The sequence below is a fragment of the Osmerus eperlanus genome, chromosome 13 (genome assembly GCF_963692335.1).
Source record: "Osmerus eperlanus chromosome 13, fOsmEpe2.1, whole genome shotgun sequence".
Classification (NCBI taxonomy): Eukaryota; Metazoa; Chordata; class Actinopteri; order Osmeriformes; family Osmeridae; genus Osmerus; species Osmerus eperlanus.
The window spans coordinates 14,855,390-14,883,165 of record NC_085030.1 but is presented as its reverse complement, the minus strand read 5'-3'; the positions used below and the strand labels follow the sequence as shown (position 1 = coordinate 14,883,165).

The following is a 27,776-nucleotide window of genomic DNA, read 5'->3' as shown; positions in this document are numbered from 1 at the left end:
GGATAGAATTTGAGAATGTTTGGAGGCGGAGAGACTGGTTCAGTATTGAACCGTGTCGCGAACAGGAGGAGTTGCTGAGAGAAAGAGAAATGCAGAGGCGAGGATGAACGAAGTGGAGATGGTAATATAATATTCGCAAATGCTTTGTATTAAGTATGCTGTCGTTTCTACGTGCATAATGAAAGGCGTCAGGAAAGGATATTTGCAACTAAAAAGCACGAGGCGAAGCGCGAGAGGTGAGAGGAGACGTTGGGTGTTCGAGACATTTAAAACTGTAACCTGAAAAATCAGCAAACGTGCCACATAAACTTTAAGACATAGTTGCAAGGAATGTAGCAATTTTCTACATTCGGTTTATCGTCGAATTGAGTTTATATCGTATTTTGCATGTCACTGTTGTTGGCTGTTGATTGAAAGGTGTAGGCAACATTCTATCCCGTATGGAATGGGTTAGTTTTTTTGCTCATGATACAATACTGTTCTGTAGCCACAGAAGGTTTTGAACCACATTCTGTTGCACATCACAGTTGATTAATCTTTCCGACCATGTTAAGCGTTTCTTCTAATTGGTTCATTCGTTCTCTATTTTTGCCGTTTTATTTCGGTAATTTTGAAATGGACCCTTTGTCCGATATTCCCTATTTCGTGCCATAGCTGTCGGGTTGAGTGATGTTTAAATGGGTGTTCAAAAAGAGGTGGATAACCTAAGATACAGTTGATAGCTGTATTAGGGCTATTTCAACGTATTTGTCATAGTGGGAAGAATATCTGTATTGTCCTTAAAAAAACTCACTTTCGCCACAGTGTATCTATATATTATCATGGGGTTGGGGCACATCAGTGACGCTGTAGTAGGCGGAGTGAAGGGGTCCACTCGTATTGAATTATTTTCCGTTCGGGACGGATGTGAATTGTTTGGAGATTTAAAGCCACATAGGAAAAAGTAGAAAGGAAAAAAGCTAGATCTAGGGGATGGAGAAACAGTTCAAATAATTCACAATAACTTATCCGATTCTATCCCCTTTAGCGCTGAGTTTATTACCAATGCCTTTCTTTGAAGATGTCCATGTGCTGTTGAGGATAATCAAACGTGAAATTACACAAAACTAGTCTCAAGTTTGTTCCTTTTAAGGTCTAAACCACGTCTTTTTTTGTCTCAGGGAGCAGCGACCAGTGACCAGCCGCAGTTCTTGGAGGTACTGAGGCAACCCTGGCAGCCTGCAGCATGTTAATGTAATGGAAACAGCATCTGTGCCCCAGTTAGCCACCAAAATACATAATCGGAAACATATCAGTACCGTCCAGCGCTAGATGTATCAAGCTGTGGTTGAGTTTGTCAGTGGATGCACACGTAGCCCTGGGCCCTGTCATGCACAACACCATGTTAAAACAACAAAACTGGAATAACACTGAGTTCTCTGACCAGCCAATGAGAAAGCCATGGAAAAAGCTGGTGGAAAATGTATGGTATCAACTTAAAAAGTGACTCCCGTCATCCCTTCTCTCTGAGACTGACCCACAACTGGTTGTCTTGCCTTCTGCATGACCCTGTTTACCTGTAAGGAATCCTCAGTGACGACTTGGCTGTGCTAAGGACATCTGCTATCTACTCTGGAAGTCGCACGTAGAGCCAACAAAATGGATACTCAGATTTGCAGCTGGCCTTCGTTGGGTTGAGAATGTGAGGGCGATGGGACAAGCCCTATGAAACCATAGCTGGAACAGCAGTATATCAAAATGGCCCAAACCAGTTTGCTGCAGGGGAAGCGCTTTTACTGCAGGGAGTGGGTGTTTCACAAGATCCAGCACTGCCTCCAGGAGAAAACCAACAGTCTGAGTGGGGTGACCACTTCCCCCAGGCCCCTGGCCTCCACATCCCCCAGCACGGGTGCTTGCAACCCCACTGGAGGGAGCTCCGCCGCAGGCCCAGCCAAGGGGACAGCCTGGGGGGTGCTGCTGGTAGGGGGGCCGGGAAGTGGGAAGACTGCCCTGTGCACAGAGCTGCTGTGGCCCACCTCTGGCCAGGGGGCCCATCGGGGCTTGCACCAGCAGTGCCTGGCCTTCCACTTCAGCCGGGCAGACGACTCGGACACCCTGTGTGTGGGAGGCTTCATCCGGGGCCTGGTGGCCCAGATCTGCAGAGGGGGTCTGCTGCAGGGTTACGAGGAGAGGGTCTGCGACCCCGACATCCAGAGCGCCCTGCAACTTGGGGAGTGTGAGAGGAACCCCTCAGAGGCCTTCAAGAAGTAGGTGCAAATCCATCTACTCAGCACTCCTATCTGCTCTCTCTCTCGCTCTTTCTCTCCCTCTCTCTGTCTCTATCCCTGCATTCCTGTCTGCTCTGTCTCTCTTGCTCTCTCTCTCTTTCTTTTACGTCTCACACACTTCTCTTCATCCCGACCCAGCAGTCTCCCTGCCCCTATCCTTTATGTAGTGTTTTTGTTGTTATTTCACCCCCTTGTGCAGCATGCTGTGTGGGACTGTCTCTGCCAGGCCATGCTTGAGGAAAGGTCAGTTATTTTAAGTGGATGCCAAACTCAGGTGGCTGAGGGTGGAGGAAGAAACGGTGTTTGAAGTATTGTGCTGACAAGCTGGCTGGTTAGCTGACTGGCTGTGTGGTTCACTGACTATCTTACCGACTGACTAGATGGCTTACTGGCTGGTTGCCGCTGCTCTGTTATGATGAAGTGCACATGTGGAAGTCAGCTCTGACTGTACAGTTTGACATAGAGGATCGTGCCCAGGCTTGTCATACTATCATGACTGAATGTTTTTGTAGACTGGGGCTTTAAAAGGGGAGCTTTATCTGCCATGTGTGTAAGTTACTCGACCGGCTTGTCGACACATTGTGGTTCAGGCAGTGTGTGCAGCATGGGCTGGAATGCAGCTCTGAACACACATGCCTCTTGTCTGGACATCTGGTGGCGCTTACTACACCTTCTCAGCTTCGCACGGGGGGAGAAAGTAGGTCAAACGTTCAGCAAGGTAAATCATTTTTTAAATGGTCAACAGAATCATTGATTTAGCCCTGGGTCATTTTCCCTCCTGCAGGGGAGTCACAAAAGTCTCCTTCATGTCATCCGCTCCTGATGCTTGGCCCTCAGATCGTGAGTTGGGTTGAGTTGGACTGTGAACTGTGATAAAAGGCAGGATATTCTCTTCACATAAACAAAAGATTGAAGGTAGCTCTGGCCAGTGTCAAGTGAACGCAAAAGTGAACTCTTTTGGAGACAGTCCCCTGTCGTTCCCATGGCGATTCAGTCCTCTCAACCACTTGATGCCTGAGACACTGAGCACAACAGACTGTGCTATCAAGGAAGATCACAGCTATTCGTTTGTGGGGTAAATATGCACTTTGGAGAATGGCTTATCGCCGTCTCGGGTGTAAAAAAGCATTTGGGCACCATAGTGCTCAAATAATCTGATAATCTGATGGGCCCTTGGCGACAAAGATGCTATCAGATTCCAGAAACCTGGAATGTGGAACCTCTGTAGCGCAGCCAAGATTCCGCACTCTGTCTTTCTTCTCTGGCGTGTGCAAATCACACTTTTACACCTCATACGTTGAAGTGTAAAAGGGATATATATATAAAAAAGATTGAAACCTGTCTAATTTAACCTACTTAAGGGATCCAAGTTTTGCTGAGGGTGAAAATTAGATTTTCATCTGTGGACAGGCACCACATTTTAGTTTTCTGTTTTGGCCGAAAATTCAGATGTACTGTGCATTTGAAGCTCATCTGTCAAAAAGCCTTTTTATTACCATCAGCATCAATATCTTTTTTCATCATTAGGGAATCAAGCAACTGGGTCAGTGCTCACAGATTGACACATTTCACCAGTGTCTCACCTGTGTTTTACACACAGTACAAGGGCTGGGTTAGAGGTCTGAGTCTGGCTGAGGTTCTCTTCTCTCTACTACTCAGGGTCTGGGATATGCAAATCTCCAACACCACGAGAGGCAGGGACACGCAAATTACTGCCTTAAGCGATGAAATATGAACTATAGGGAGGGTTAAGAGCTTGATCTGAACCATGTGTAAAACAGGGAGTGTCCTTTTTTTAAACAAAAATTTAAGTTGACCATACAGCCTTTTCCCCGAACTAATTCAATACAGCCCCCTCAAGGGAACATGCTATATATGTATATATAAAACACAGGCTACATTTCTGCAAAAACGGTATTCCATTAAGTAAAGATCTTGTTAAACAGGCCAACGTTGGAGTGCCTTTGGGGCTGTGATTCTTCAGCCTCATCACTGACAAACGAGCATGTTTGTTGGCCGTAATCACCGTTTGGAGTGAGTTATTTTTCCAAAACGGAAGCTAGCTAGTTTTAGTTAGCTTCCGTTACCTAGCAACCTAGCATAATACTCGTAGCAATGCTACTACCTGCTAGTGTTACTTGTTAGCCTCCTAATTGTACATTTTGAAGCCATACTATAGCGTTTGTCATATAGTTTTTGTCTATCGGAAAATCGTCGGTTGGAATGTTCAGAATCACATATGTGTGACGCTACTCCTTAACGGGTTAATGCATTAGAGCTGGCAGTTGGTGTCTGCCCCTCCAATGCAGAGCATTCGTAAACATCCACTCACTCTGCTGTTTCAGTCACAGGAACATTCATGACATCACATCGACTATTTTATTCATTTCTTAGACGCTTTTGTTCAAAGCGACAGAGTGCATGTAGAAAGTACAGCAGAAAATGTGGAGGTTTTGTCAAGTGCGTCGTTCCAACAGTATTTCGGTGGCGAGAGTCAGGGAACAGTCTGTATTCACCAGGCACATTGCAAATGATCCCCATCCCAGCCACCAGACACGACATTAATATCTCAACGACAGTGAAACAATAACTAGTACAGTGCGGTAAATACAATGTCAATTTTTAAGTGCAGCTTCAGACGGGTCCATGGGTTCTGTTTCTTACCAGATGGTGGGACAACATGATCTCAAATACAACATGTAGAAAGAAGACAGATTTGTAAGTATTATAAGAAGTCGCGAACTGGTAAGTGCAGCTTGTTTGGTGGCCTTGGGCCAAGCGAAGAGCAGTGAGTTCTTGCTTTTTTCTGTGTTATGTTGGTGGAGGGTACACACAGATAATAACCAAGGCCTTTCATGAAAATACAATTCTGCTATGTTATGACTGCTGTACTTGAAGGGGATGCATATCTGGCCTCGTTTGAAACTCTCACACATTCTGTCTCTGTCTTGTTTAGGTTTATTCCCCAGGACAAAAGGGCCCATACATAAATAAGTGGAATTAACATAGCTGTTTGGGGCCCTAAAGGCTGAAGGCACAACCCCATACTGCTGAAAGGGCAGGTTGATGTTTTGTTTCAGTGTGAGCTTCTGGCTTTGGTTTTCAGGAGTAGTTCATTCATTAGATCCTAGTATTAGTCATACAAACCGTAGCTAACCAGACCATTATTGCTATGTTTTGTTCTTGTAGATGGCTCGACTAAGAATATTTTCCAGCTGTAATACCATGGAGTTGACACAATTTCAGTGGTGATTTATAACTAACACATAACTGTCAGATCTTCTAAACTCCTTACTTGTCAGACAATCCAGATCAAGGTTAGCATAATAAAAACATTATCACTTAGCTTTGCCTCTAGCAAGCACTAAAGTTCATTCCATCAAATCTGTATCCCAAATAGTCCCTTTATTTAGTTTAGCGATTGAGGACCACAAACAACTGCAAAGATAGTCATATTGATGTTCCTCATATAACCTTGACTAGTTCTGCCTGCACGCAGTCTCAGTGAATTGTAGTAATTCACTTATAGGGATGCTAGCAGGGACAGGAGGGATGCTAGCAGGGATAGGGGGAATGCTAGCAGGGACAGGAGGGATGCTAGCAGGGACAGGAGGGATGCTAGCAGGGTCAGGGGGAATGCTAGCAGGGACAGGAGGAATGCTAGCAGGGATAGGGGGATGCTAGCAGGGACAGGGGGGATGCTAGCAGGGACAGGAGGGATGCTAGCAGGGACAGGAGGGATGCTAGCAGGGACAGGGGGGAAGCTAACAGGAGGGAAGATGCTAACAGGTGTAGCGCCGCATGTTCATCCTGTGGCTCATGGCTGCAGAGCAGTCGCTGCAGATTAGGAGATCCTTCTACAGGACGCCGCTGTGACACGTCTCCTACTGGGGAGGAAACACCACTGTGGTGGATGCCATGACTCAGCAATCTGGAGCCCGCCTCTCTGTCGCTCTCTTCCTATTTCTCTCCCTTCATCTCTCTCTCTCTCTCTCTCTCTCTCTCTCTCTCTCTCTCTCTCTCTCTCTCTCACACTCTCTCTTTGTGTCTTTCTGTCTCTCTCAGTTTTTTTCTTTATCTCCCTCTGTCTCAGTTTTCTGATTCACCAAATATTACACCCAGAGCTGGGATGTGCCCGGATGCTTCTGTTGGAAGGAGGGATGCTTAACGTCTACAGAGCCTGCATGCCACTTCTGAGGAAAACCTGGGTTCTTCTGGGTTCTGTTTGCAGAGAACTGGGGCCGTTCTGTGTGAGGAGAACTGGGGTAGAACCTGGGTCCCCCTGTGTGACAGGCCTCCCTCTCACTCACAATAACGCACAAACAGTCATGCTTTAGCCGGCATGTCTTGTTGTTTCCCATCAGTGTTAAACACAGCAGACTTGTCATTGTCCTGACAGAGAGAGTTGTTACAGAGCGACTGTGCTCCGTGTGTGTATGGAACTTGTCCTCAAGCCAAAATGTAGCAGGGGCAGCAGGAAAAAAGAGATGGGAGGTGGAGGGGTTTGGAGGGATGAAATTTCAGATTCCACTGACTGTGTTGAATAACTGGGCAGAAAAGCAGAACGCGTCGAGGTTGAGAGGCGCTGGAGAGCAGAATCATCTGGGTGGGTTTAGTTTTAATACTGGGATTCACTGTACCACAACACCAATCCACGTTTAGGTTCCCTCAGACAAATGGTAAACTGAAAGGATTTAAGAATTCACGTTTATTCTACTATCACTTCCTTTTTGAGATAAAAAGCAAAACAACCTTGGGATTAGAGTTCAGAGCAGGGTTCAAGTTAAGTCTGCCAGTTCAGTCCAGTTCAACAATCCAGAAGTCCCTGGAACTGCAAAGGAATGAAAAAACACAAGAGATCTGAGAACTGGACTACATATCTTCATGCCAGGGGATTACTGTTAACTGTTAAACGCTGCCGTTTATCAGACATGTCAGCAGGGTTTGTGCTTCGCGCGGGGCTTGCAGGTGGTTGAGATGCACAAAGCTTCAGAAGTGTTTTTCCACGGTGTTCCTCTGCTCTGGTTGACAGTGTTTCTGAGAATGCCCCAGAGCCATGGCTCTTTGATGTCGATTCTTTACACTTCTTTGACAAAGTGCTCTCTCTGTTCATTCCTCTGTTTATAGCGTGTACTTGGTTCATCTCCACAAACCGTCTCACACCCAGTCTCATTCACGCACTAGTCTGTTGATTTCAGCTTGTGTGGGTAGCAGTGTGTGATTGATGGATAGAGGGCCCTGTTTCCCCTGTTTCCAATGCTTCTCATTTTCCATCACACTCTCATTTTCAGTTTTTGGTATGTCTGAGGAAATCGTTCTGTTTGTCTTTTAAGACCTCACTCCAAGACGGAAAATAGGGAGTTCATTACTGAATGTCAAGGAAATAGGAAGATTATCTGATGAAACTGTTGAGAGCTGCTAAGTTCGAACACAGCGCTTATTACCCTCCTCCAAACCACATCTCATTGTCTTCCTCAGCTTGATTGCTTCGAAGATGATGACTGGAATTACATCTTGCGTGATGTCACAAAGAATACAAAAATGTGCCAGGAAGAGCAGAGTTAAGTGTTTCTCTCTTTTCTCTCAATGGGTCAGCTGTTGTCATGCCCCCCCCCCCTCACCCTCCTGACTACAAAAAGAGCTGACCTGGCTTCCTCTCTCTTCCTGTTAAGAGTTTCTAAACAAAGCGATGGAGGTGTTCCATTAGGATTGATCCTGCTAATTAAGAGTCTCCTTGTGTTTCACCTGCAGGGACGTTTGTCAGTTTGTGTTTGACTCACTCACCTGACGCCTCTTCCTAAAAATAGGCCGGTGTCAAGGCCACACACACGTACTGGACCGGAGCCACGGTCCAGGTTGTGAGGGTGGGGAGACGTCCGGAGGCCCGGCCTGTAAAATGGCCACTGTGAAATGTGTGAAGACGTTGGCAGCCTGCCTGCTTCTGCCAGTTTGCTCCAACGTCTTCATGAAGCATGGCAGCGAAGGAGGCCTCTCTGCAGAAGGCGGCCGTGCTGAGGGAGGGGGACTGCAGCAAAGCAGATGGCTACTGCATCAGACACGATTCACATACCCTTTTCTCTGTTCTGTAATGGTAACCGGCCTCAACTGTGGCACATGTCGTTAGGCAGGGAGAACCGAGAATAGCTGTGCCCGGGGTTCCACGCCCACACTGTCATTGATTTCCACTCAAATTATTGGCTTAGGTATGTTCAAAGTTAGTCTGGTTCACCAGACCATAGCTGCCACTCTCATTTCAAGCACTTTTCTTTCAGCAGGCTTGACTTTTGTCAACTGCCTTTCTGACGGTGAAGAGTTCTGAAAGCGTTTTGATTTGAATGGGAAGAATGCTGCTTTGTTTGGTCCTCTTGCTGTCACTGTGGATTTGATTGTCTCTGCAGGCGACGTGTCTGCAGTTGGGAGGTCTGAACTCTACAGATGGACATTCCTCTGGGCCAGACTCTCAGCATGCATCGCTCTCGGCCCGGGCCACGGCCGGTAGGGAGAGGGGTTGGCCATGATTGTAGTTTGTCAGAGACCGCGACCTGTAGCCGTGCAGGTGCAGGTGGATGTCTGTGTGTTGTCCTCTCTCTCTCTCTCGTTCTCGCTCTTTTTTTGGGGAGTTGCTGATGTTAGACTGGTTCTGATACTGACAGCTGTGCTCTTTAGATTTGAGCTCTAGTGTGACTGCAAGGAGCGTTTTAAATTAGTCTGTGGGACTGGCGGGGCATACATAACTATGGGCTGCTGTTATGGGAATTTAATTTAAAACAGCAATATGGTGGTGTACAGACTGGCATCTGACTGGCCGTGTACATGAGGACTGAAGTCCTGCCAGCAACAACACGAGTGGAAAAAAGTACAGTTGTGCTTCCGTGGCATTTATGGCTGCGGCGCTCATTAGCATTCAAGCAAATGGGGTCTTTGCGTTTCCCTTCGGCTCATGTTATTTAAAGGTTAACACAGTGTTAAAACCCCTTGGGTTTGTGAGTTTAGTGAAGTATTTATTATTGGTTATTTTAATTGCCGTTGTTTTATTGGGTCACACCCTTGTTTGAGGGTAATTTTAGGTCATGTAAATGTCACATGGGTAAATTGTAAGGAATTCAATGTGTACAACTTAAACTGAGCAATTTTCCCTCTTTTGTCCTCTCTCCTTTCTCTCTCCCTCCTCTCTTTTTTCCCTCCACTCCCCTCCTCCCCTCTCAGGTGCGTCCTCCTCCCCCTCCTGAGCTCCAAGCCACCCCAGCAGTCTCTGTTCCTCCTGGTGGACTCCATCGACGAGGGCTGTCAGCTGGGCGAGGGCGAACAGCGCCCCCCTCCCTGCTCCCCCAGGACCATAGCCGAGCTCCTGGCCTTCCACCACGAGCTTCTCCCCCCCTGGCTGCTGCTTGTCTGCTCGGCCCGGCGCCAGAACAAGACCATCACCAAACTGTTCACAGGTAAAACGCCTGCACCCTCACGCTCTTCCTCAATTCTCTGCTGTTCCGCTCCGATGTTTAACGCTTCATATACTGAGTACTTGTGTTTGTAGGAATGTAGACACTCGTGATGCAACAAATTGCAGAAAAATTCTGTTCAGAAATGGTGTTCCCTCACAAAAGAGAGTCTTGCCCCGGTGGCTTTGAGAGAAATAAACACGTTTATTTTGTGATTGATTCCCAATTTATTTCATGCCTCTATTTATTCTGCGGCAAATCGTGATAAAAGGCTTGTTTAGACAAAGCACCTGTCGCGTCGGTTGATAAAAACACTTATTCAAGCGACATTTTAACATAGCGAAATGCTCAAAATTAGGTCCTGACACAGAAAGCCTCGAGATCCTGGAGCTGGGTGGAAAGGAGAGTTCCTCGATGCGCTGTGACAAGCTGAACTGGAAGCCATTATCTAGTTGTCAGAGAAGCAGCCTGCTATCTCCTGATGAGCACAGAGGCTGGCATAACATTAATCAAGGCTGGAGAGTGTGGGTGTGTTACTCACCCACCAAGCCTGCGCTGGTGTCCCCACCAGCGCAGGCTTGGAGTGTGGGCTTCACAACACCCTCCACAAGCAGCAGGAAGGATTACCTAACAACCCATTAGAGTAGCAACTGTTTATTTTTTTTGTGCTTGGTTCAAGAAGTAATTGGCCAGAACTATGTGGGTAGGTGTTGGTTATTCTGCTGTGTAAATGGGGTGTTCGAGTTTGTGTTGGGGTGGAATCAGAAGGCCAGGAGAAGGCTTTGAGTCTCGGTCGCTGGAACTTTTATTGCTGATAGTTTACCCTTATGTACTGTGGCACACTCCGCCATTTGGAATGATACATAGATTTTAGTTTTACAGATTGAAGACAAGCTGATTTCTTTCTTTCATAAGTTTATTATTGCATAGGCAGAGAGCTGAACAAGGGGTTCCTGTCAGTGGTTGTGGCTGACTGGAGTTGTGAGTCATGTAATGTTATACTCACAGTTACACTTTGGCATGATAGTGATTAGAGATGGATGGATGGATAGATAAGTACTTGCCATGCCATAGGGGATAGTGTAACATAGTTGTGTAAATGGGGTTAGTTATTAGTGGTGAAGGGTGTTCTTTCCTAGAAGGTTTGGGTCGCGGTGTTCAGACTGTAGACAGACCTACTGGTGGGTTTGTTTTGCTGCAGCGTTGCTGAAAAGACCGTCCACCTCAGAGCAATCTGATAAGCTGAAGTTTATTGACTGTGTTTCGTCAGTCGATTTCCTTCATCTTGCCTTTCGATCAATTATTTATTTACCTCCAGACAAGGGCCGAACCTGTGTCAAACTACTGACAATTAATTTGGCATCCACGGTTAATACCCTTCTAGAAAGATCCTTTACCATTTATTTGAAAATGAGTTGGATTCTGCTGCTCTGTCTCCCTGAAGGAGAGAATTCGCCCGGAGTGTATTTAATAATGTTTTATTAAAGTCCAGTGGCCCTTTTAAGAGAGAGATGAGAGAGACAGGAAGTGGCAGTAAGACGAGATCCCCATGATATGTCCTGTTTTTCCCGGGTCAGGGACGAAAGCTTCATACTTCCTTTACTTGTCTTTGAATGGATTTGAACGATTGCAACTGCCACGACATGTTGTGTGTCTGCAATACACAAACTGACATTGTAATTCTGCTCAACTGTCAGCTGCATTCCTCCTGTATAAGGGTTTGCTTTTCAACACTAGACTTAACTGTCAAATTGTATTTGTCATATATTTGTTTTTGTTCTTTCTTGCTAGCACACATTATAACACACTATCAAACCGTGTATCTGTTAGAAGGAAGTGTGTATAACTAGTATTCTTTCTTTCTTTTATTTCTTCTTCTTTCTTGACCACAAGGTTGTCTTTCTAAGCAGCACGTGTTAGAAAAACAACCCACTACTCCGGGTCAAATTACAGTGTTGTGTCTCTCCAATTATATTAACGTTATGAAAGAAAAAGGGACACAAAAACAAAAAAAACGTATTGCCGTGGAAACCGTGGGTTCTCTTGCAACCACGGTTGCAGGGGTTCTGTTGCTAAGCATGGATGATGTTGTTTATCCAGGGAGCAAACTTGGGATTCCGCAGCCCTTGCTCAACTGTTATTCCTGGTGTCTGAGTGCATGAGAGGAATGCGCCGTGGGAAGCGCTGCCACCTCAGAGACCCTGCAGGAAGTATGAACCCCTCCTGCCGCCCCAGAAGACTCGCATCCGCTCCCCTCAAACCTCACAAACCAAGAATGTAGCGTTTGTGAGAAGGCCCCTGGCGCTTTCTAACCGTCCTTAAAGGCTGAGTCAGATCGGGCTTTAAAAAAAAAAATAATGATCCCGGTTCAGCGGGAGCATTGCACACTCATAAACAGTGAGATTAAGTGTGGCTGTGATTCATTTGGCCATCCAAGTTGATGAAGGGGGAAGCATATGGTAGAAAATGTGTCAAGTCTGCCTTTTCATTCCCGCAGCCAGGAGGCTTATGGAAGGTACTGCCCCCCCCCCCCCCCCCGACCCGACCCCCCAGGGCTACTGGAAGGCTATCAGTGGGGAAGCCAAGTGGAAACACTTAGGCAGCGATCCTAGTTGAGTAGAGCTGGGTTGAGTTTGTACCCATAAGAAAGAGAGGGGGATGAGGAGAGAGGGGGAGAGGGAGACAGAGTGAAAGGAGAGATTGAGAGAGAAGGAAAGATTGAGGGAATGAGAGGAAGGGAGAAGGAGAGAGTAAGAGGAGAGAGAGGATGGCCTGGGGGGGGCTTTTAAACACACACAGCAACTCGCCACCACTCAGACATCCATCACAAGGCTTTGCATCTTAATGCATCTTTTCCTGCCTTCTGCTAATAGAATATCTCACAATATGTTTCGCCTGAAGAGGATCGGCAATGCCGAGGGGGGGGGGGGGGGGGGGATAAATAACAGCATTAGATTACACTACGTCTTCGGTGTGTGTTTTTATACGCATTAAGATCCGGCTGATGTTCAGTCCATGGATAGCTGGAGGTAAATGTTGATGTCTCCTTCTCACGCTCTGTGTTTGCTCCGCTCACAGAATACGCCTTAGTCATCTTCCTGACGTCAAAGTCTTGCAGTCTTCATGGAGGATGACTTGCTGACCGTGTGGAAACTCAGTGGCACTGAACTGAAATGGAAATGACATGGGGCACCATGTGCCTCATGCAGTCTGTGGCTGAGCGTCGACACACTCTGGGTGTGCACACACTGTGAGCACACCCATGTGGGCGGCGCTGTGTTCTCTGGTGCTATGAATAGCGACCGTAATGAAGGCTGACATATTTTCGGTTTTTCTTCTAAGAACATTTGTTTGAGGGCAAACTGCTTTCGGGAGGCTTTCCAGCTTCCTGTAAAGGGAGATGTCCTCCTATAGAGCTGACGTATATCCATTATTTGTGCATGATCTCCAGTCTCCTCCCTAGCTCTTTGGCGGCACATTACACTTAACTTCATGTGTCACATTCCTGCCTTAAAACCACCTCTCAACAGGGCAGATGTTGATGGGGAAAGGGTGTGTGGTTGCTTGTTTCCTAGTCTAATTTATCTTAAGGGAAACGTTAGCCTACTGCAGTGGAGAGTGGTTCCTCCTCCTCCTCTTCCTCCACCTCTCCAGCGCATGCCATGAATGGACCTTTCTCTGCCCAAGGCCAGATGACAGCTGTGATTTACCACCTCTGATCAGGGGGGGGGGGGATCCCTGTCATCCTGTTTTGGAGCGGGCCTCCTCACCCTCCACCCTCGCGCCGCAGCACTTAGTCTCTCGTCCACAGAGCCTCCTGTGGCGTCCGCTCTCCTCCCCACACAAGGTGAGAGCCGCCCAGCGTCTCCTGCCCTGGAGTTTTCTTTCTCGTCTTTTTTGGGCAAAGCGAGCGACCCGACCGAAGCGACTAGGGAGATATTCTGGCGGGGGGACAGCGAGAGCTGTTTAGCTCTGCTGAGCCAGCGGAGGAATGCTGCCCCAAGGAGAGACAGGAGACGCTGTTTAGATCCTCAGACGTCCACTGTCATCACAGATGGTGTTTGGATCCGTACACGCGCTGTCATCGGCGCGTAAGTGTCATGGATGGACGAGGCTTGGACGTAAGGACCACCTGACGGTATTCTAAGCATTTGCGAGAATTCTCATCAAAACTAAACAAAAAAAAGAGATCCCTTTCATTCACCTCAGATATTGTCTCTGAAAGATTCAGATCTTCACCTCAAACGATTCAGTATGGATGAGGCTACCGGTAACCACACTGTTGTTGACGGCACACACATACAACATGTAAAGATTTCTAGGCTGTTAGTCTGTGAGACTGCCTGTCCAGCTCTGAGCCAAGCTGAAAGCAGTTATAATCCCCATGAATACTGTAATTTACCACAGAGTAGTCTGACAGCCAGGCTAATTACAGGTCTGCTCCATGTGTTTCTGGAACACCTCAGGTGCCTCGCGGCTGAAGCTCTGCGGTAGACAAGGCAGACGAGTCTTCGTTCTGTCTTCCTCCCAGTTCCTCTCAGGTGACGGTTGTATGCTCTCTGGTCCTGCCAGAGATGCCAGTCTGACAGACTAAGATTGGTATGACTTTAGGGTTCTTTTGTAAAAGAAAAAGCATGTCTGTTCATGCTTTAATTTAAGGATCTTCAATTAGGCCTTCGTTAGATGATGGGGATTATGAATGCCTTTTTAGAAAATCCCGGCGCGTTTTTTGGTTTGCCTTGCTTGGAAGGTAGAAAGGGTTTGTCCCTCACCGTCTTGACTCGCATGCCAATGATAACTTTGCAAGTACCTGACTTAACTGAGAGCTGTGTGTACATTCCTCCAACTGAGAACTAAAAGTCTGCCGTGTGGGCATGCAAACCAAAATTTTCCCCCGCTGCTGTAGCAGGTAGCTGGCTCATTTGAAGTGACTTGCTAGTTAATTAAACATGATTGACATCCAGGAGTTGAGTACATTATTGTGCACAAGAACCAAGCTGTGATTGGGGGAGGGGGGGGCCCCCAAGTTCATTTAGAGGTCAGTTTTGGGAGAATTTCAAGTTGGTGGAATATGAGCAAATCTCCAGCCCTTTCCTTCGACCAGGTACTAGTTTCCCCAAAAAACAGTGCAACCGAATAATGTCTTATTTGAATACATTTAGTCATTTAGCAGACGCTTTTATCCAAAGCAACTTACGAGAGAGAGCTTTTACAAAAAGTGCATATGTCAATGATCATAAACAACGAGATAGCCCCAAAAACATTGCAGGTAGCCAAAACATGAAGCATACATAGTGAAAAGCAAATAAGTGCCAATGGTTGGAACCAGAAGAGCATGTAGGTAAACAAATTTCAATTAAACAACATGATCCTCGAAAGCGCTAGAGTGTACCTGGAGGAAAGCAAGCAACCATATAATTCACAGCGAGTAAAAGCAGTTAAACCACTTACAACTAACCAACAAGTGCAGCAAGTCCCTCAATAAGTGTCATTGTGTTCCTGGAGCAAATAGAGTCGAGTATGACTCAAGTTAACAGATCATGGGAAAAGATAATTATTCTGTAGAGGTGACATATTAATTAGCCTAGCTGACTGGGTTTTTAGTATTCCCATGAGCCTGTGTTTATTGACATTGAGCTCTTCAGACTTTGGGCTGTCACCATGTGTGTTTTGCGTTCAATTCTAGTGGGTTTAGTGTCTGGCCTCAGGTTGATCTGTATGAGTGACAAAACTCTTAAGAAGACGCTCAAATATAACCTTGCAAGGTGTGGCACAACTAAGCCGATGTATGTCTGATGGGAGTCCGATGGCTGAGCAGTTAGGGAATCGGGCTATTACTCAGAAGGTTGCCGGTTTGATTCCCGGCCGTGCGAAATGACGTTGTGTCCTTGGGCAGGGCACTTCACCCTACTTGCCTAGGGGGGGGGGAATGTCCCTGTACTTACTGTAAGTCGCTCTGGATAAGAGCGTCTGCTAAATGACTAAATGTAAATGTAATGCCCACCCAGGTTAGCTTCTCGATGCGTTCACACCTCTCAAACTTTGTTTCATCGTCTTGGAAAACATCTCTGTGATCTGGGTCTTGGCATAAGTAATCCTTGAGAGTTGTGATGTGATTGATGAGAAGGGGTATTGCTCAGTGGTAGAGCAATACCCAGCATCAGATTTATAGGTCGCAGGTTCAAATACAACTGTACCTAGCTTTGAATAGAACCGTCTGCTAAATGAACACATTATTATTCATATGTTTTAGAAGCACGTAAGGCTTTATTTCTTGTTGTAGGTAACAGGAGGACATACTTTAATACAGGACTTGATGTTCTTACTCAACAGTGTTTCATCTGTTCACCTGCAGTCTTTTCAGTTGATAAAAACATGTTACAACAATAAGGTGTTGCCTTAGCAGACACTTTTATCCAAAGACCTCTTTGACATGCAGGTAACTGCTGAGCTACACCTACCCCCTAAACCTATCACTTGCCACAAAACAGGTCGAACTGGAAATCCTCCCCTTGTCAGTGAGGTTCACTGCAGGACATGTTCGGGCGCGGCTGTTTCATCTTTTGTCGCCAAGATGTCAGTCTGCCAACTAATCTTTAAAATGTTTATGTTACCTCTTTCCAGACCCGTCGGATGCCTGTATTCTAAAATGTTTTGTAGTTCCGTCCGGTTTGTCAGACTGTGTGCAGTTCAACTAATGCTTTGAGAATGCTAAAATACTGCACAAGTATTGTTCTTACACTAGCTACACATTAAAACACAAATATAATGTACATTCTCATGTGCAAAGAAGATCATTTCAGCAGTATTTTCCAATGAAATTCCAAGGTACTTTAGAATCTGTTTTTCTGTGTGTGTTTAGAGTCAAGGCTTGTGCACATAGCTTGTGTTTAGCTGGCTGGCTTTATGTTCTGGAACCCACTACCCTGCAGCTGCTGAGCAGCCACTAGTGCAGGGGAGGTTAACTGGCGGCTTAGAGAAGACAGGCTGGGAGAGGGAGAGGGAGGGAGGGGGAGGAGAGGTGAGGTGAGGCCAGGGGAGGAGAGGTGAGGTGAGGCCAGGGGAGGGGAGGAGAGGCCAGGGGAGGGGAGGAGAGGTGAGGCCAGGGGAGGAGAGGTGAGGCCAGGGGAGGGGAGGAGAGGTGAGGCCAGGGGAGGAGAGGTGAGGCCAGGGGAGGGGAGGAGAGGTGAGGCCAGGGGAGGAGAGGTGAGGCCAGGGGAGGGGAGGAGAGGTGAGGCCAGAAGAGGAGAGGTGAGGCCAGGGGAGGGGAGGAGAGGTGAGGCCAGGGGAGGAGAGGTGAGGCCAGGGGAGGAGAGGCCAAGGGAGGGGAGGAGAGGTGAGGCCAGAAGTGGAGAGGCCAGGGGAGGGGAGGAGAGGAGAGGTGAGGCCAGAAGTGGAGAGGCCAGGGGAGGGGAGGAGAGGTGAGGCCAGGGGAGGGGAGGTGAGGCCAGGGGAGGAGAGGCCAGGGGGGAACAAGAGAGGCCATGGGAGGAAAGGTGAAGCCACGGGAGGGGAGTAGAGGAAAGGTGAGGTCAGGACAATAGTGGCCGGGGAGGGGGGGGGGTACAAGAGGTGAGGCCAGGACAAGAGAGGCCGGAGGGGGACAAAAGAGGCCAGGGGAGAAGAGGCCTGGCCTAGAGAGTAGCTTGGGTTTCTGTTTATGTTAAGGATCTCATGACTTCAGATTGTTTTTTTGCTGAAATAATGTGTTGAATTGGACACAGTGCTGGTCCGTAGCCTGGCTGATGGACCTGTTGACCCTGCTTCTTTATTCTAAACACTCACACACTCAGGCTCACGCACACACACTACCACACACACTCACGCACATGCAAACCCTCTCGCACGCACTCGTTTGTCATCTGAAAAATTAATCTGGAAGGTAAACAGTTGGCTCTTTGTGTGTGCAGGGCTGTGTCTGTGTGGTTCAGTAACGAGGAGCAGCTGCTCCTCTCTCCCTGATGAATGTGCCAGTTGTTGGTTGTTTAGTAGTCGTTCACCCCCCCACCATCCACACCAACCCTCCCCCAGCCCTCAGCTACCAACTATTGTTTTCCAGTATGAACAGTCTCCATGGCCTAGGCTGACAGCCAGTGAGACCTGAAGAAATTCCTGTTTTGGAAAAGGAACGCCAAAGAAAAGTGAAAATGGCTTCTGAATCGTGTCACTTCCTGTTTCACCGCCGTAGGGGCAGTGCAGAGCTTATTCGTCCTCGTGCCCTAGAGTTCCCATGTTCCATGACAGGAACAATAAGGGTGTGCAGTGGCAGCTCAGCAGAGATCCAGGCCATCTGAAGGGATGTCTGGGATGACTCGAGTGGAAATTGTAGGTCAGCTTCATCCATTTACAGTAATTGAATAAAAAAAAAAAGAGAGAAGCTTTTTTGGCATGTTGAGACTGGAGGCTCTCCCTTGTTCGTTTCTTTCTTTTCTTTGGGCCTCTGGGTTTTCAAATCTGTTTTTTTCTTTCTCAGGCTTCTGCATTCCTCTGTTCGTGTTCTTGTGTTCCCCAAACATGGTCATTATTGAGTCATTATTCAAATGCTTAGTTTACACTTAACAGATGTTTTCGAATGTTTACATTCTCACAAAGAACTATATAAATTGAGGGAAACAAAATATACTACTTCCTACCGCTACGCCTTGCCTTTGGCTTCTTCTTCACATACATAGTGGGTAGATGACCCGATGTGTATAAATCGAACATTAGACAACCATTAATGCAACATTTCATGGCACTTGGACCGACAGGTTTCAAAATGGGCTCCTGGGTCATAGCCTCGTAGTTTCTCACTACACTGTCTGTTAATGGCGTCTTCCTTTTCTCTGTCAGGGTTTCCTGCCCCAGCTGGATCTATCCCAACATGCAGAGTGGAGGATTAGGCGAGGGGGGAGGGGGGGGGGGGGGGGGGAGGGTCACGGACCCTGGGAGAGCCAGTGGAAAATCCTCTCGGTTGCTAAAAAACTGTTGCCAACTCTGAGGTTGGGGTCGTTGGGTTCTCTTTTACATAGTTTGTCATCTAGGGTTGGTGACGTTTTGATGGCGATAGTATGGGTGATACCCATGTGTTTTTGTACCATTTATCAGATGGGCTTCTGTGTTCTGGACTGTAGTTTGGCATGATTAGTTGTGTGCCTGAACTGCAGTGACCAGCATGGTCACATTTCACGAGGTGACAAGCATGCATTCAGCTCGGTCTATGAGGTAACGATGTCCTCTATTCCAAGGGTTCCTCATTCTTCCCCTCATTACTCTAAAGGTGTGGCTCTATTGCCCAGGTGTGGGATACAGTTTCATAGTCCTTTTCCCAAACAATAACCATTACTGAATGGGATGTTGCCCTGGGCATTGTGACGTGTGTGTGATATAGTGCTAAGAGAATCTTTGCAGTTGCATAATTCAAGACAGATTAATTTACATTAAAGAGGGATGTGCTGGAATTTATTCTCTGCAAGGATGATTTATGTTGTTTATACTATCCTTCTCCATTCAGGAACATCAGATAAATACTTCAGAGTATTTGTTTTGTGTGTTGGGTGTGTTTTAAGTTGTCACAGAATTGTTTTAATTTGTAAAATGCAAATTTTCACCCAACCAGGGTAGCAGGAAATTAAACCATCTTTTCTGGCAGGCTGTTTTTCAAACTACCAGGAAATTAGATAAAACTGAAGAATTAAACGGCCTCTTTTCCCAAAACAGGAGGCTAGTTAGACAAGAAAATAATATCAGTAACCTTGTGGAATGTCTTGTAAACTTCCTCTCTGCTGCTATAAGACTGAAAATAAAACTATTAGTAAATGTCCTTCCTGCCTCGTAATCTGTAGCTAAATTTTTTTTTGAGAGTTGATTATCCTGAAAGATGTGGATGGAACTGTGAAGGTGTTTCAAGTCAGGAAAGATAAAGTGGCTTTGACACCAACTGTCTTTTACAACATCAATTACACAAGTTGTTTTTTTGATAGTCCTTTAAAAGATCAGCCATGCAGATACTGAACTCCTATTGATGCGGTGCACTGCCAGAGACTGAAAGGGTCGTGCTCTCAATTCCTTTGAAAGGTTTTACTTTAGCCACATAGCTTTACCACTAATTAGCCCGCGTCTACAGAAATTAAAGGTTGGCATAATAGAATTCTTCAAAGGTAAAAGAACACATTTAAAAATGAAATGACAATGTTTTGAAGGTCAGACCCAATTTTCTTAATTATAGAGTACAGTGAAGAAATGTTGGTCACCTCCATATGGTCACAATAAAAATTTTTTTACCCAATGTAATAATACCCTGGTGGTAATACATTGACACATTGCAAAGTTAATAATCAAGGACAGGATTTCTTTGCCATTCTTAAGGAAAATATCTGAGACTAAGAATGATTGCGTTTGATCTTGTTCACAGAGTACTGGGTTGTTAATTCTTACATTTTCTTCTCTCTTTTCAGGATTCCGAAAGATCAGCCTGGATGACCTGCGCAAGGCGTACATCGTCAAGGACGTGCAGCAGTACATCCTGCAGCGACTGGACCAGGAGGAGGCCCTGCGACAGCACCTCACCAAGGAGACCGCGGAGATGCTCAACCAGCTCCACATCAAGAGCAGCGGCTGCTTCCTCTACCTGGAGCGCGTGCTGGACGGGGTAGTGGAGAACTTCATCATGCTGCGCGAGATCCGAGACATCCCCGGCACTCTCAACGGCCTCTACCTGTGGCTCTGTCAACGGCTCTTCGTCCGGAAACAGTTCGCCAAAGTCCAGCCGATCCTCAATGTCATCCTTGCCACCTGCAGGCCTCTCACCATCAAGGAGCTTTATCACGCTGTCTGGACCAAAAACACGACTCTTACCATAGAGGATTTTCAGAAGAAGATTGATATCCTCTCTAAGCTGTTGGTGGATGGCCTTGGAGGAACCAAGATCCTATTTCATTACAGTTTTGCTGAGTGGCTCCTGGACGTGAAGCACTGTACCCAGAAGTATTTGTGCAATGCGGCAGAGGGTCACAGGATGATGGCCATGCGCTACACCTGTCGGGCCAAGCAGCTCAAACCGCTGGAGGTGCAGGAGTTTGCGCTGCATCTCATCAACTCCAACCTGCAAATCGAGCCTTTCAACCTCGCTCTGTGGATGGTGTGGAACGGCACGCCCGCCAAGGACTCCCTGACCACCTCCATCCCCAAAGAGCAGGAGGTGCTCCAGCTGCTGGTGAAGGCAGGAGCTCACGTGAACAACGAGGACGACCACGCCTCCTGCATCATCCAACAGGCGCTGGAGAGGGAGGACTCCATTCGGACTTTGCTTGATAATGGAGCCTCGGTCAACCAGTGCGATTCCAGCGGGAGGACATTGCTGGCGAACGCCGCGTACAGCGGGAACCTGGATGTGGTGAACTTGCTCATTTCCAGGAGGGCAAACATGGAGCTGGTGGACAACCATGGGCAAACGGCACTTACCCTTGCAGCAAGGCAAGGTCACACTAAAGTGGTGAACTGCCTCATTGGCTGTGAGGCCAACATCAACCACACCGATCATGACGGGTGGACCGCCCTCAGGTCGGCGGCCTGGGGAGGTCACTCAGAGGTGGTGTCCGCTCTCCTCTACGCTGGCGCCAAAGTCGACTGTGCCGACGCCGATAGCAGGACCGCCTTGAGAGCCGCCGCTTGGGGAGGTCACGAAGACATCGTCCTGAACCTCCTGCAACACGGGGCGGAGGTCAACAAAGCGGACAACGAAGGAAGGACTGCCCTCATCGCGGCGGCGTACATGGGGCATAGGGAGATCGTCGAGCACCTTCTGGATCACGGCGCGGAAATCAATCACGAAGACGTGGACGGCAGGACGGCTCTTTCCGTCGCCGCTCTCTGTGTGCCAGCCAGTAAAGGCCACGCCTCTGTGGTCAGCCTTCTCATTGACAGGGGCGCAGAGGTCGACCACTGTGATAAAGACTGCATGACTCCCTTACTTGTAGCTGCCTACGAAGGGCATGTTGACGTGGTGGATCTGCTGCTTGAAGGCGGTGCGGATGTAGATCACACGGACAATAATGGGCGAACGCCTCTCCTTGCCGCGGCTTCGATGGGTCATGCCTCTGTTGTCAACACCTTGCTTTTCTGGGGGGCGGCTGTCGACAGCATCGACAGCGAAGGAAGGACGGTCCTGAGCATCGCGTCCGCTCAAGGGAACGTGGAGGTGGTGCGTACTCTGCTGGACAGAGGGCTGGATGAAAATCACAGGGACGACGCAGGCTGGACCCCGCTACACATGGCTGCCTTTGAGGGCCACCGCCAGGTGTGTGACGCCCTCATCGAGCAAGGAGCACGGTGCATAGAAGTGGACAACGATGGTCGAATCCCTCTGATACTGTCTGCACAGGAGGGCCATTACGACTGCGTCCACATTCTTCTGGAAAACAAGTCCTGCATTGACCAGCGAGGCTACGACGGGAGGAATTCCCTCAGGGTGGCTGCACTAGAAGGTCACAGGGACATCGTTGAACTGTTGCTGAGTCACGGTGCTGACATTGACCACAAGGACGCAGATGGACGTCCGACCTTGTACATATTGTCACTTGAGAACCAACTTGCCATGGCAGAGTACTTTCTTGAAAACGGAGCCAACGTGGAAGTCAACGACACAGAGGGAAGAACGGCCCTCCACGTATCCTGCTGGCAGGGACATGTCGAAATGGTCCGGATGCTGATTAACTATCACGCCGACGTGAACTCCTGCGACAACGAAAAGAGATCCGCCCTTCAGTCCGCCGCATGGCAAGGTCACGTGAAAGTGGTGCAGTTTCTGATCGACAACGGCACTCGCGTGGACCACACCTGCAATCAGGGGGCGACGGCGCTTGGCATCGCTGCCCAGGAGGGGCACATCGATGTCGTGCAGATACTTTTAGAGCACGGGGCCGACCCCAATCACGCCGACCAGTTTGGACGCACCGCCATGCGAGTGGCTGCAAAAGGGGGCCATTCGCCGATCATCAAACTTCTCGAGAAGTACGGAGCTTCGAGTGTCAATGGCTGTAGTCCCTCTCCGGTGCACACCATGGAACAGAAAACCCCTCTGTCTGTAACTGGGAAGATGCAGTCCCTTACGATTAAATCCAACAGCTCTGGTAGCACCGGGGCTGGGGAACTACAGTCGTCAGGACGCGGTTTACCCAACGGACCTGTTCACGCTTTCAGCTCCCCATCGGAATCTCCCGACTCAACTGTCGACAGGCAGAAGTCCTCTCTTTCAAACAACTCTCTCAAGAGTTCCAAAAACTCTTCCTTGAGGACCACTTCATCCACTGCCACCGCGCAGACCGTGCCGATAGACAGCTTTCACGGGCTGACTTTCACGGAGCAAATACAGCAACACTCTCTGCCTCGCAGCCGAAGTAGACAGTCTATCGTCTCCCCCTCCTCCACTACCAAGTCCATCGGTCATCAGCCAGGTTCTCCGTTGAATGAATTTGACTGGGCTCAGGTCAAGCCCGGTCTGAAGTCAACCAAAGGTAGTAAAACAGGAAACGGCACTTCGAATGGAAAAGGGGGATCTGGAGATAAGAAAAAGCTCAAGAACAGTGGCTCGAGTCAGGTTTTGGAGTACGAAATGACCCAGTTTGACAAAAGGGTTGCTCTGAACAAGTCCGTGGCAAACATTTCCGTGAAGGATCCTCATTGCAAAATCTTGGTCGGTGGGTCAACACAGCAGGACGGGGTCCCGACTCCAGAACAGTTCTTCTTCCAACAGCAGAGCTGTGCAGAGAAGAAGAGGAACGGCATAATGACCAACCCTAACTACCACCTTCATGGCAATCAGGTTTTCCTAGGGCGCGTCTCTGTCCCCAGGACTGTACAGGGCAGAGGCCATCAGGACGTTCTGGAGAACTACCCCATTGGGGAAACTGAACTAAGCCTTAAACAAGCCCTGAAGCTGCAGATTGAAGGATCTGATCCTGGGTTTAACTACAAGAAGGAGACTCCATTATAGCTGGTAAGGGGTGTGTTTCTTGTCGTTCTAATCAAAACGTGCTGGTGATTTAATATTGATAATGTTTAATGTACACTGGCATTATTGTACTGTTTGTGTAAGTTGTTGAAATATCGAACATCCATTAGTTCAGACTTTCATTCATTTCAACATCAAAGTAAACGTAAAAACCATAATGACCGTATAGTATACAAAATAAATGTTAAAGGTGTTCCTTGCTTTGAAATAAAGATGACAATTTCTTAAGCTGAGCTTGATATTTTACTCCTAACCATCATTAGTGGAACAGTCTTTCTTAACTTGTTTATTGTATTTGAAAGAATTTAATTATCTGGCCAAGTACTTACATTTTCCAACCGAAAAGCTAATCTAGATCGTCATCCTCATACCGTTGCAGATGTCTCGAATGCCATTCATCACGCAGGCAATGGAAGGAATGTGCCAAAGCAACCATATTCATCTGCATAAGAACCGATTCGTGTTTTTTCCACTCCGGTGGGACGACTCAGACAACCTAGAGAAGAATGTTGACTGCTGCACAAGGCTTACATGAACTGATACTTCGATGTGCCTACATCTGTTACAGCCTCAGTCTAATCATGCACACTATCATTTTAATTTAATGTATTGATATTTAATATGCAGTGTATGCACTTTTTTAAAAGAGAGAAAATGACAGACATGCATATGTTCCGTCAGCCTGTCACTCACCCATGTGTTCCTTATCAAACCAATCATTCAAAGGAAATATACCTAGTTTCGTTTTTTTTTTTCTACATGTTTTTTGGTTTCCGGCTGCAACTGTACAAACACTGACAGCAATGTTCCGCAGAGTACATTGTCACCTTTAACCAGAGAACATCCAGACAACTCATGGGATATGTTCAACTCATCAATACTCTGCCTATCTAGAGACCCAAAATAATCTGTGTTAACCTTGTTATATGTGCTTAACATATGTTGTGTGTAATATGTTACTAGCTATCGCAATTTACTCAACAAGTATAATCAAGCATATTTATTTTGGAGACAAGCCACTCGTTTGTATTGTATACTCTTATCTTGGTGCTGTGTTCAAAAGTTGCCTGCAGTTATTTTGGTGATCTCAATACTTTTTGTTTGCAATGTGCTTTGTAGTATTAGAGAAATCAGAGCGAAAGTAAAGAGTTCATTGGAAATATTCAACCCATGTGATTTCATTTTGTCCCTGTGGGACTCATTTGTTTTGTTTAGCAGTTTTATTTTTTGTGTGCGCATTTAAATTGATATTTAAGTAAACAAGTTGTGTACTGTCAACAGTCTGATGCTCCATGCAGAATTCTCAAGCAAAAGCAATGTTAAAATGCATTCATCCCCAGAATCCAATGTAATGTAAAACCTGCAATGCAAGACAGAAAAGCTTGCTTCTCTTTTAATTGTTGTGTGGCTGGTTGTGTTTTTCTTGTCTGCATATTTTGGATATGAACACAAAGCAAAGTGTTTTGTTCCTCCCTTCACAACCGACACAACAGACTTGTAAACTTCGGTGATATTTGGGTTTTAAAGCATTGTTTGAAATGTATACGTGTCAAGCCAAAGTTAAACCAGCAGTTGTCTCTCCTAGCAACTGCAGCGCCATTCCTCAAGATAAAACTCCAGAGGGATCGGAGGGATGTCTTTTGAGATGGTGCTGCTGGATCTAAGACATCTGTTTCTCATGGACGATCTTGGGGCTGTGTTAGCATTTAAATGTCATAATTGTGCTTTTCATAATGTTAGAAGTTAGCTGTTCTTGTGCCAACTCGGAAGAGAGGAAGGAGGGGAGGGGAGTGGCCTGCTATCGCATGCACAAACACAACATGCATTAACCCAAGTCACATCTCTTGGCTTCTCAGTTTAGCTTGAAGGTATGCCATGAAGGTTTAATGGAAGGACTGGAGTATCAGTTCTCAACACAGTATTCCGAATTATTTAGCCGTCTTGTCAAGCAGTCATTGTATTATTGCCTGTGTTTGTCTGTCACATTGTTTTGAATTGACCTTCAATATTTTTATTGTAAATAGCTTAACATGTACATTGACCTTTTCATTTTAAAAAATATTTCCTGTACTATATTAAGCTGAATTTTCTGATGTATATTGAAGTGCTTAATAAAACATATTTGCTTTAATGCTGGGAACTAAAATTCTCTGACTCTAAAATCGCTGCTGACTTATTTTCTGTTTATGTAAACTAATAATAGAATATGTTCTTCAGCAGTGCATCAAAATGTACATGAAATAGCCTGACAAAGTGCAGATGAATACTAGTCACCAAAACTATCATGTAGTGTGATGTGAGTTGTCCTTTCATCGTGGTCATGTCAGGGTATATCTTGTGTATGTATGATATCTAGGATAGATAGGAACAGCAATTATCTACTGTATACAGAAACTAGTTTGTAAACCTCGCAGATGTCAAGCCAATAACGACCCTATTCAGTAGCTGTTAGAGAAGATTAAGAGGGAATCCAAAGATCAACATACAGAAAAGGGGTCAACTTCTAACTCACAATGTAAAGGTACAATAGGTAAGACTTTTTCAGTAAAAAAATAATGTTTCGTTCCCATTAAACATGTGAACTAATGAGGCCCTCAGAGTTGTTAAGCAACATGGATGGCTCAGTGCCAGTCAAATGTCAGTTTCTAATTTTGGAGTGGCCCGCTACTTTCCAGCCAATTATGTTCCAGCAATCCTGTTCCAGCCAATCATCTTTGGCGAGGCGGGTCTTCCTCCTTGGCCTACTTTGTGAAACCGCTGTCAATCAAACTCCAGCTGGAGGAAAACACAGATGGTCATACAAAAATTGGGGGTGCTATTTCTCCGTTGTTATTTCATAATGTTGCCAATTGCAAGTTTAATCACAGCTGCACTTAGTCTTTCCTCTATGCATTCGATGATGAAGGGCGAAGCCAGGACACTGCATTGACGCATTCGAATTAAACTGATCTGAGGTCGTTGCTAAGCAGCTTCACTACTCTCTCCAGTCATCCCTGTCTAACCAAAAGGCTGCTTGAGAGCTGTCAGATGCAAGTCCCCATAATGCACAGGAGCATAACTGAATTTAAAAGTTTTAGTACGGGTTGTTACAGATACCGTTTCAGCCATAAAACGTGTTGAGGTGTTCTGAGAGTTTTTCAAATGGGTGTTAACAATCGAAACATCTGGTGATGAGGTCATCGTCCGAAGAGGCGTCCAAGTCCGTACTTGGACGATCGTCTCCGTCTTGGATGCTGTTAGCAACCACATCTGTTTCTCCTCCTCCACCCTTGTTGTGGAAACTAACAACCACCTACACAATATCCCAGGACTGCACAAAATGGATTCCCATGCTTGAAATGAGTTGGCCACTCTAGTTGGAAATGTCCGGCCTGTGTTTGGTGCATGTTTGAGGAGGAATGGTGGACCTTGAGGGATGGTCCAGCTTCAGAATGAGACTTGTGTTCTTGTAATGTAACACAATCATTCAGAAGAAGCTTTTATCCAAAGCAATTTACAGCAGGGATTTAAACAGGATATCTCTTGGTTTGCAGTCAAATGCTCTACCACAGTGTTACATTAGTCGTTTACCTAGTTATTGCATAGGATGGTAGAGAGTAAGCAGCTATGCATCATTTCAGGCCAACATAGTTCACATTTGTCAAATTATTCATTACTTGTTCAATGTTTAAGTTTAATGGGCTAAAGTAACATGCTGCTTGGTGATTGGGAAGCCATGCACGAACCACTCCAGTAAACCCACTCATGACTCATCCATTTCTTATTTTAATTTGAAACGTGTGGTGAGGTGTACAACGTTATCGTCGTCGGTTTCCAATTAAATGAGCCAAGGTTGTGGACACTTTTTCTTAATAATCGTAAATTCAAACAGAGAAAAAAATAAACTTCCTCGCGCTGTAAACGACATGATAATTCACAGCGGGGAGCGGCTGTGATTCACGGTGCGTTGCTGGATGGAGATGTATAATGGCGGGATGGAGGTGGCTAATGGGCTTGGCAGCAGCATAAATACATGCCCTGCTGCATATCCTATTACCTTTAGAGCTGCCGCTGGATCGTCTTCACTAATAAGTTAGAGAAAGG

The 27,776-nt window shown here is 46.6% G+C and overlaps 1 protein-coding gene across 2 annotated transcripts; it reads left to right on the top strand.

The window, feature by feature from the left end:
• The first annotated feature begins 9 nt into the window (after nucleotides 1–9).
• Nucleotides 10–25,833, top strand: ankrd50 (ankyrin repeat domain 50). Of its 2 annotated transcripts, none has more exons than XM_062475928.1 (5): nucleotides 10–121; nucleotides 1,161–2,246; nucleotides 9,474–9,706; nucleotides 20,140–23,678; nucleotides 24,073–25,833. In XM_062475928.1, the coding sequence occupies exons 2-4, from the start codon at nucleotides 1,738–1,740 to the stop codon at nucleotides 23,673–23,675; spliced, it is 4,278 nt and encodes a 1,425-aa protein (XP_062331912.1). In that variant the 5' UTR covers nucleotides 10–121; nucleotides 1,161–1,737; the 3' UTR covers nucleotides 23,676–23,678; nucleotides 24,073–25,833. The 2 variants fall into 2 exon arrangements, with proteins under 2 accessions (XP_062331912.1, XP_062331913.1); XM_062475929.1 differs by having other exon boundaries at nucleotides 10–236.
• Nucleotides 25,834–27,776: the final 1,943 nt, after the last annotated feature.

Coding starts and splice junctions, on each gene's coding strand:
- ankrd50 (XM_062475928.1), top strand. CDS start 1,738: ATGGCCCAAACCAGTTTGCTGCAGGGGAAGCGCTTTTACTGCAGGGAG. Junction 2,247..9,473: donor CCCTCAGAGGCCTTCAAGAA/GTAGGTGCAAAT, acceptor CTCCCCTCTCAG/GTGCGTCCTCCTCCCCCTCC. Junction 9,707..20,139: donor CATCACCAAACTGTTCACAG/GTAAAACGCCTG, acceptor CTCTCTTTTCAG/GATTCCGAAAGATCAGCCTG.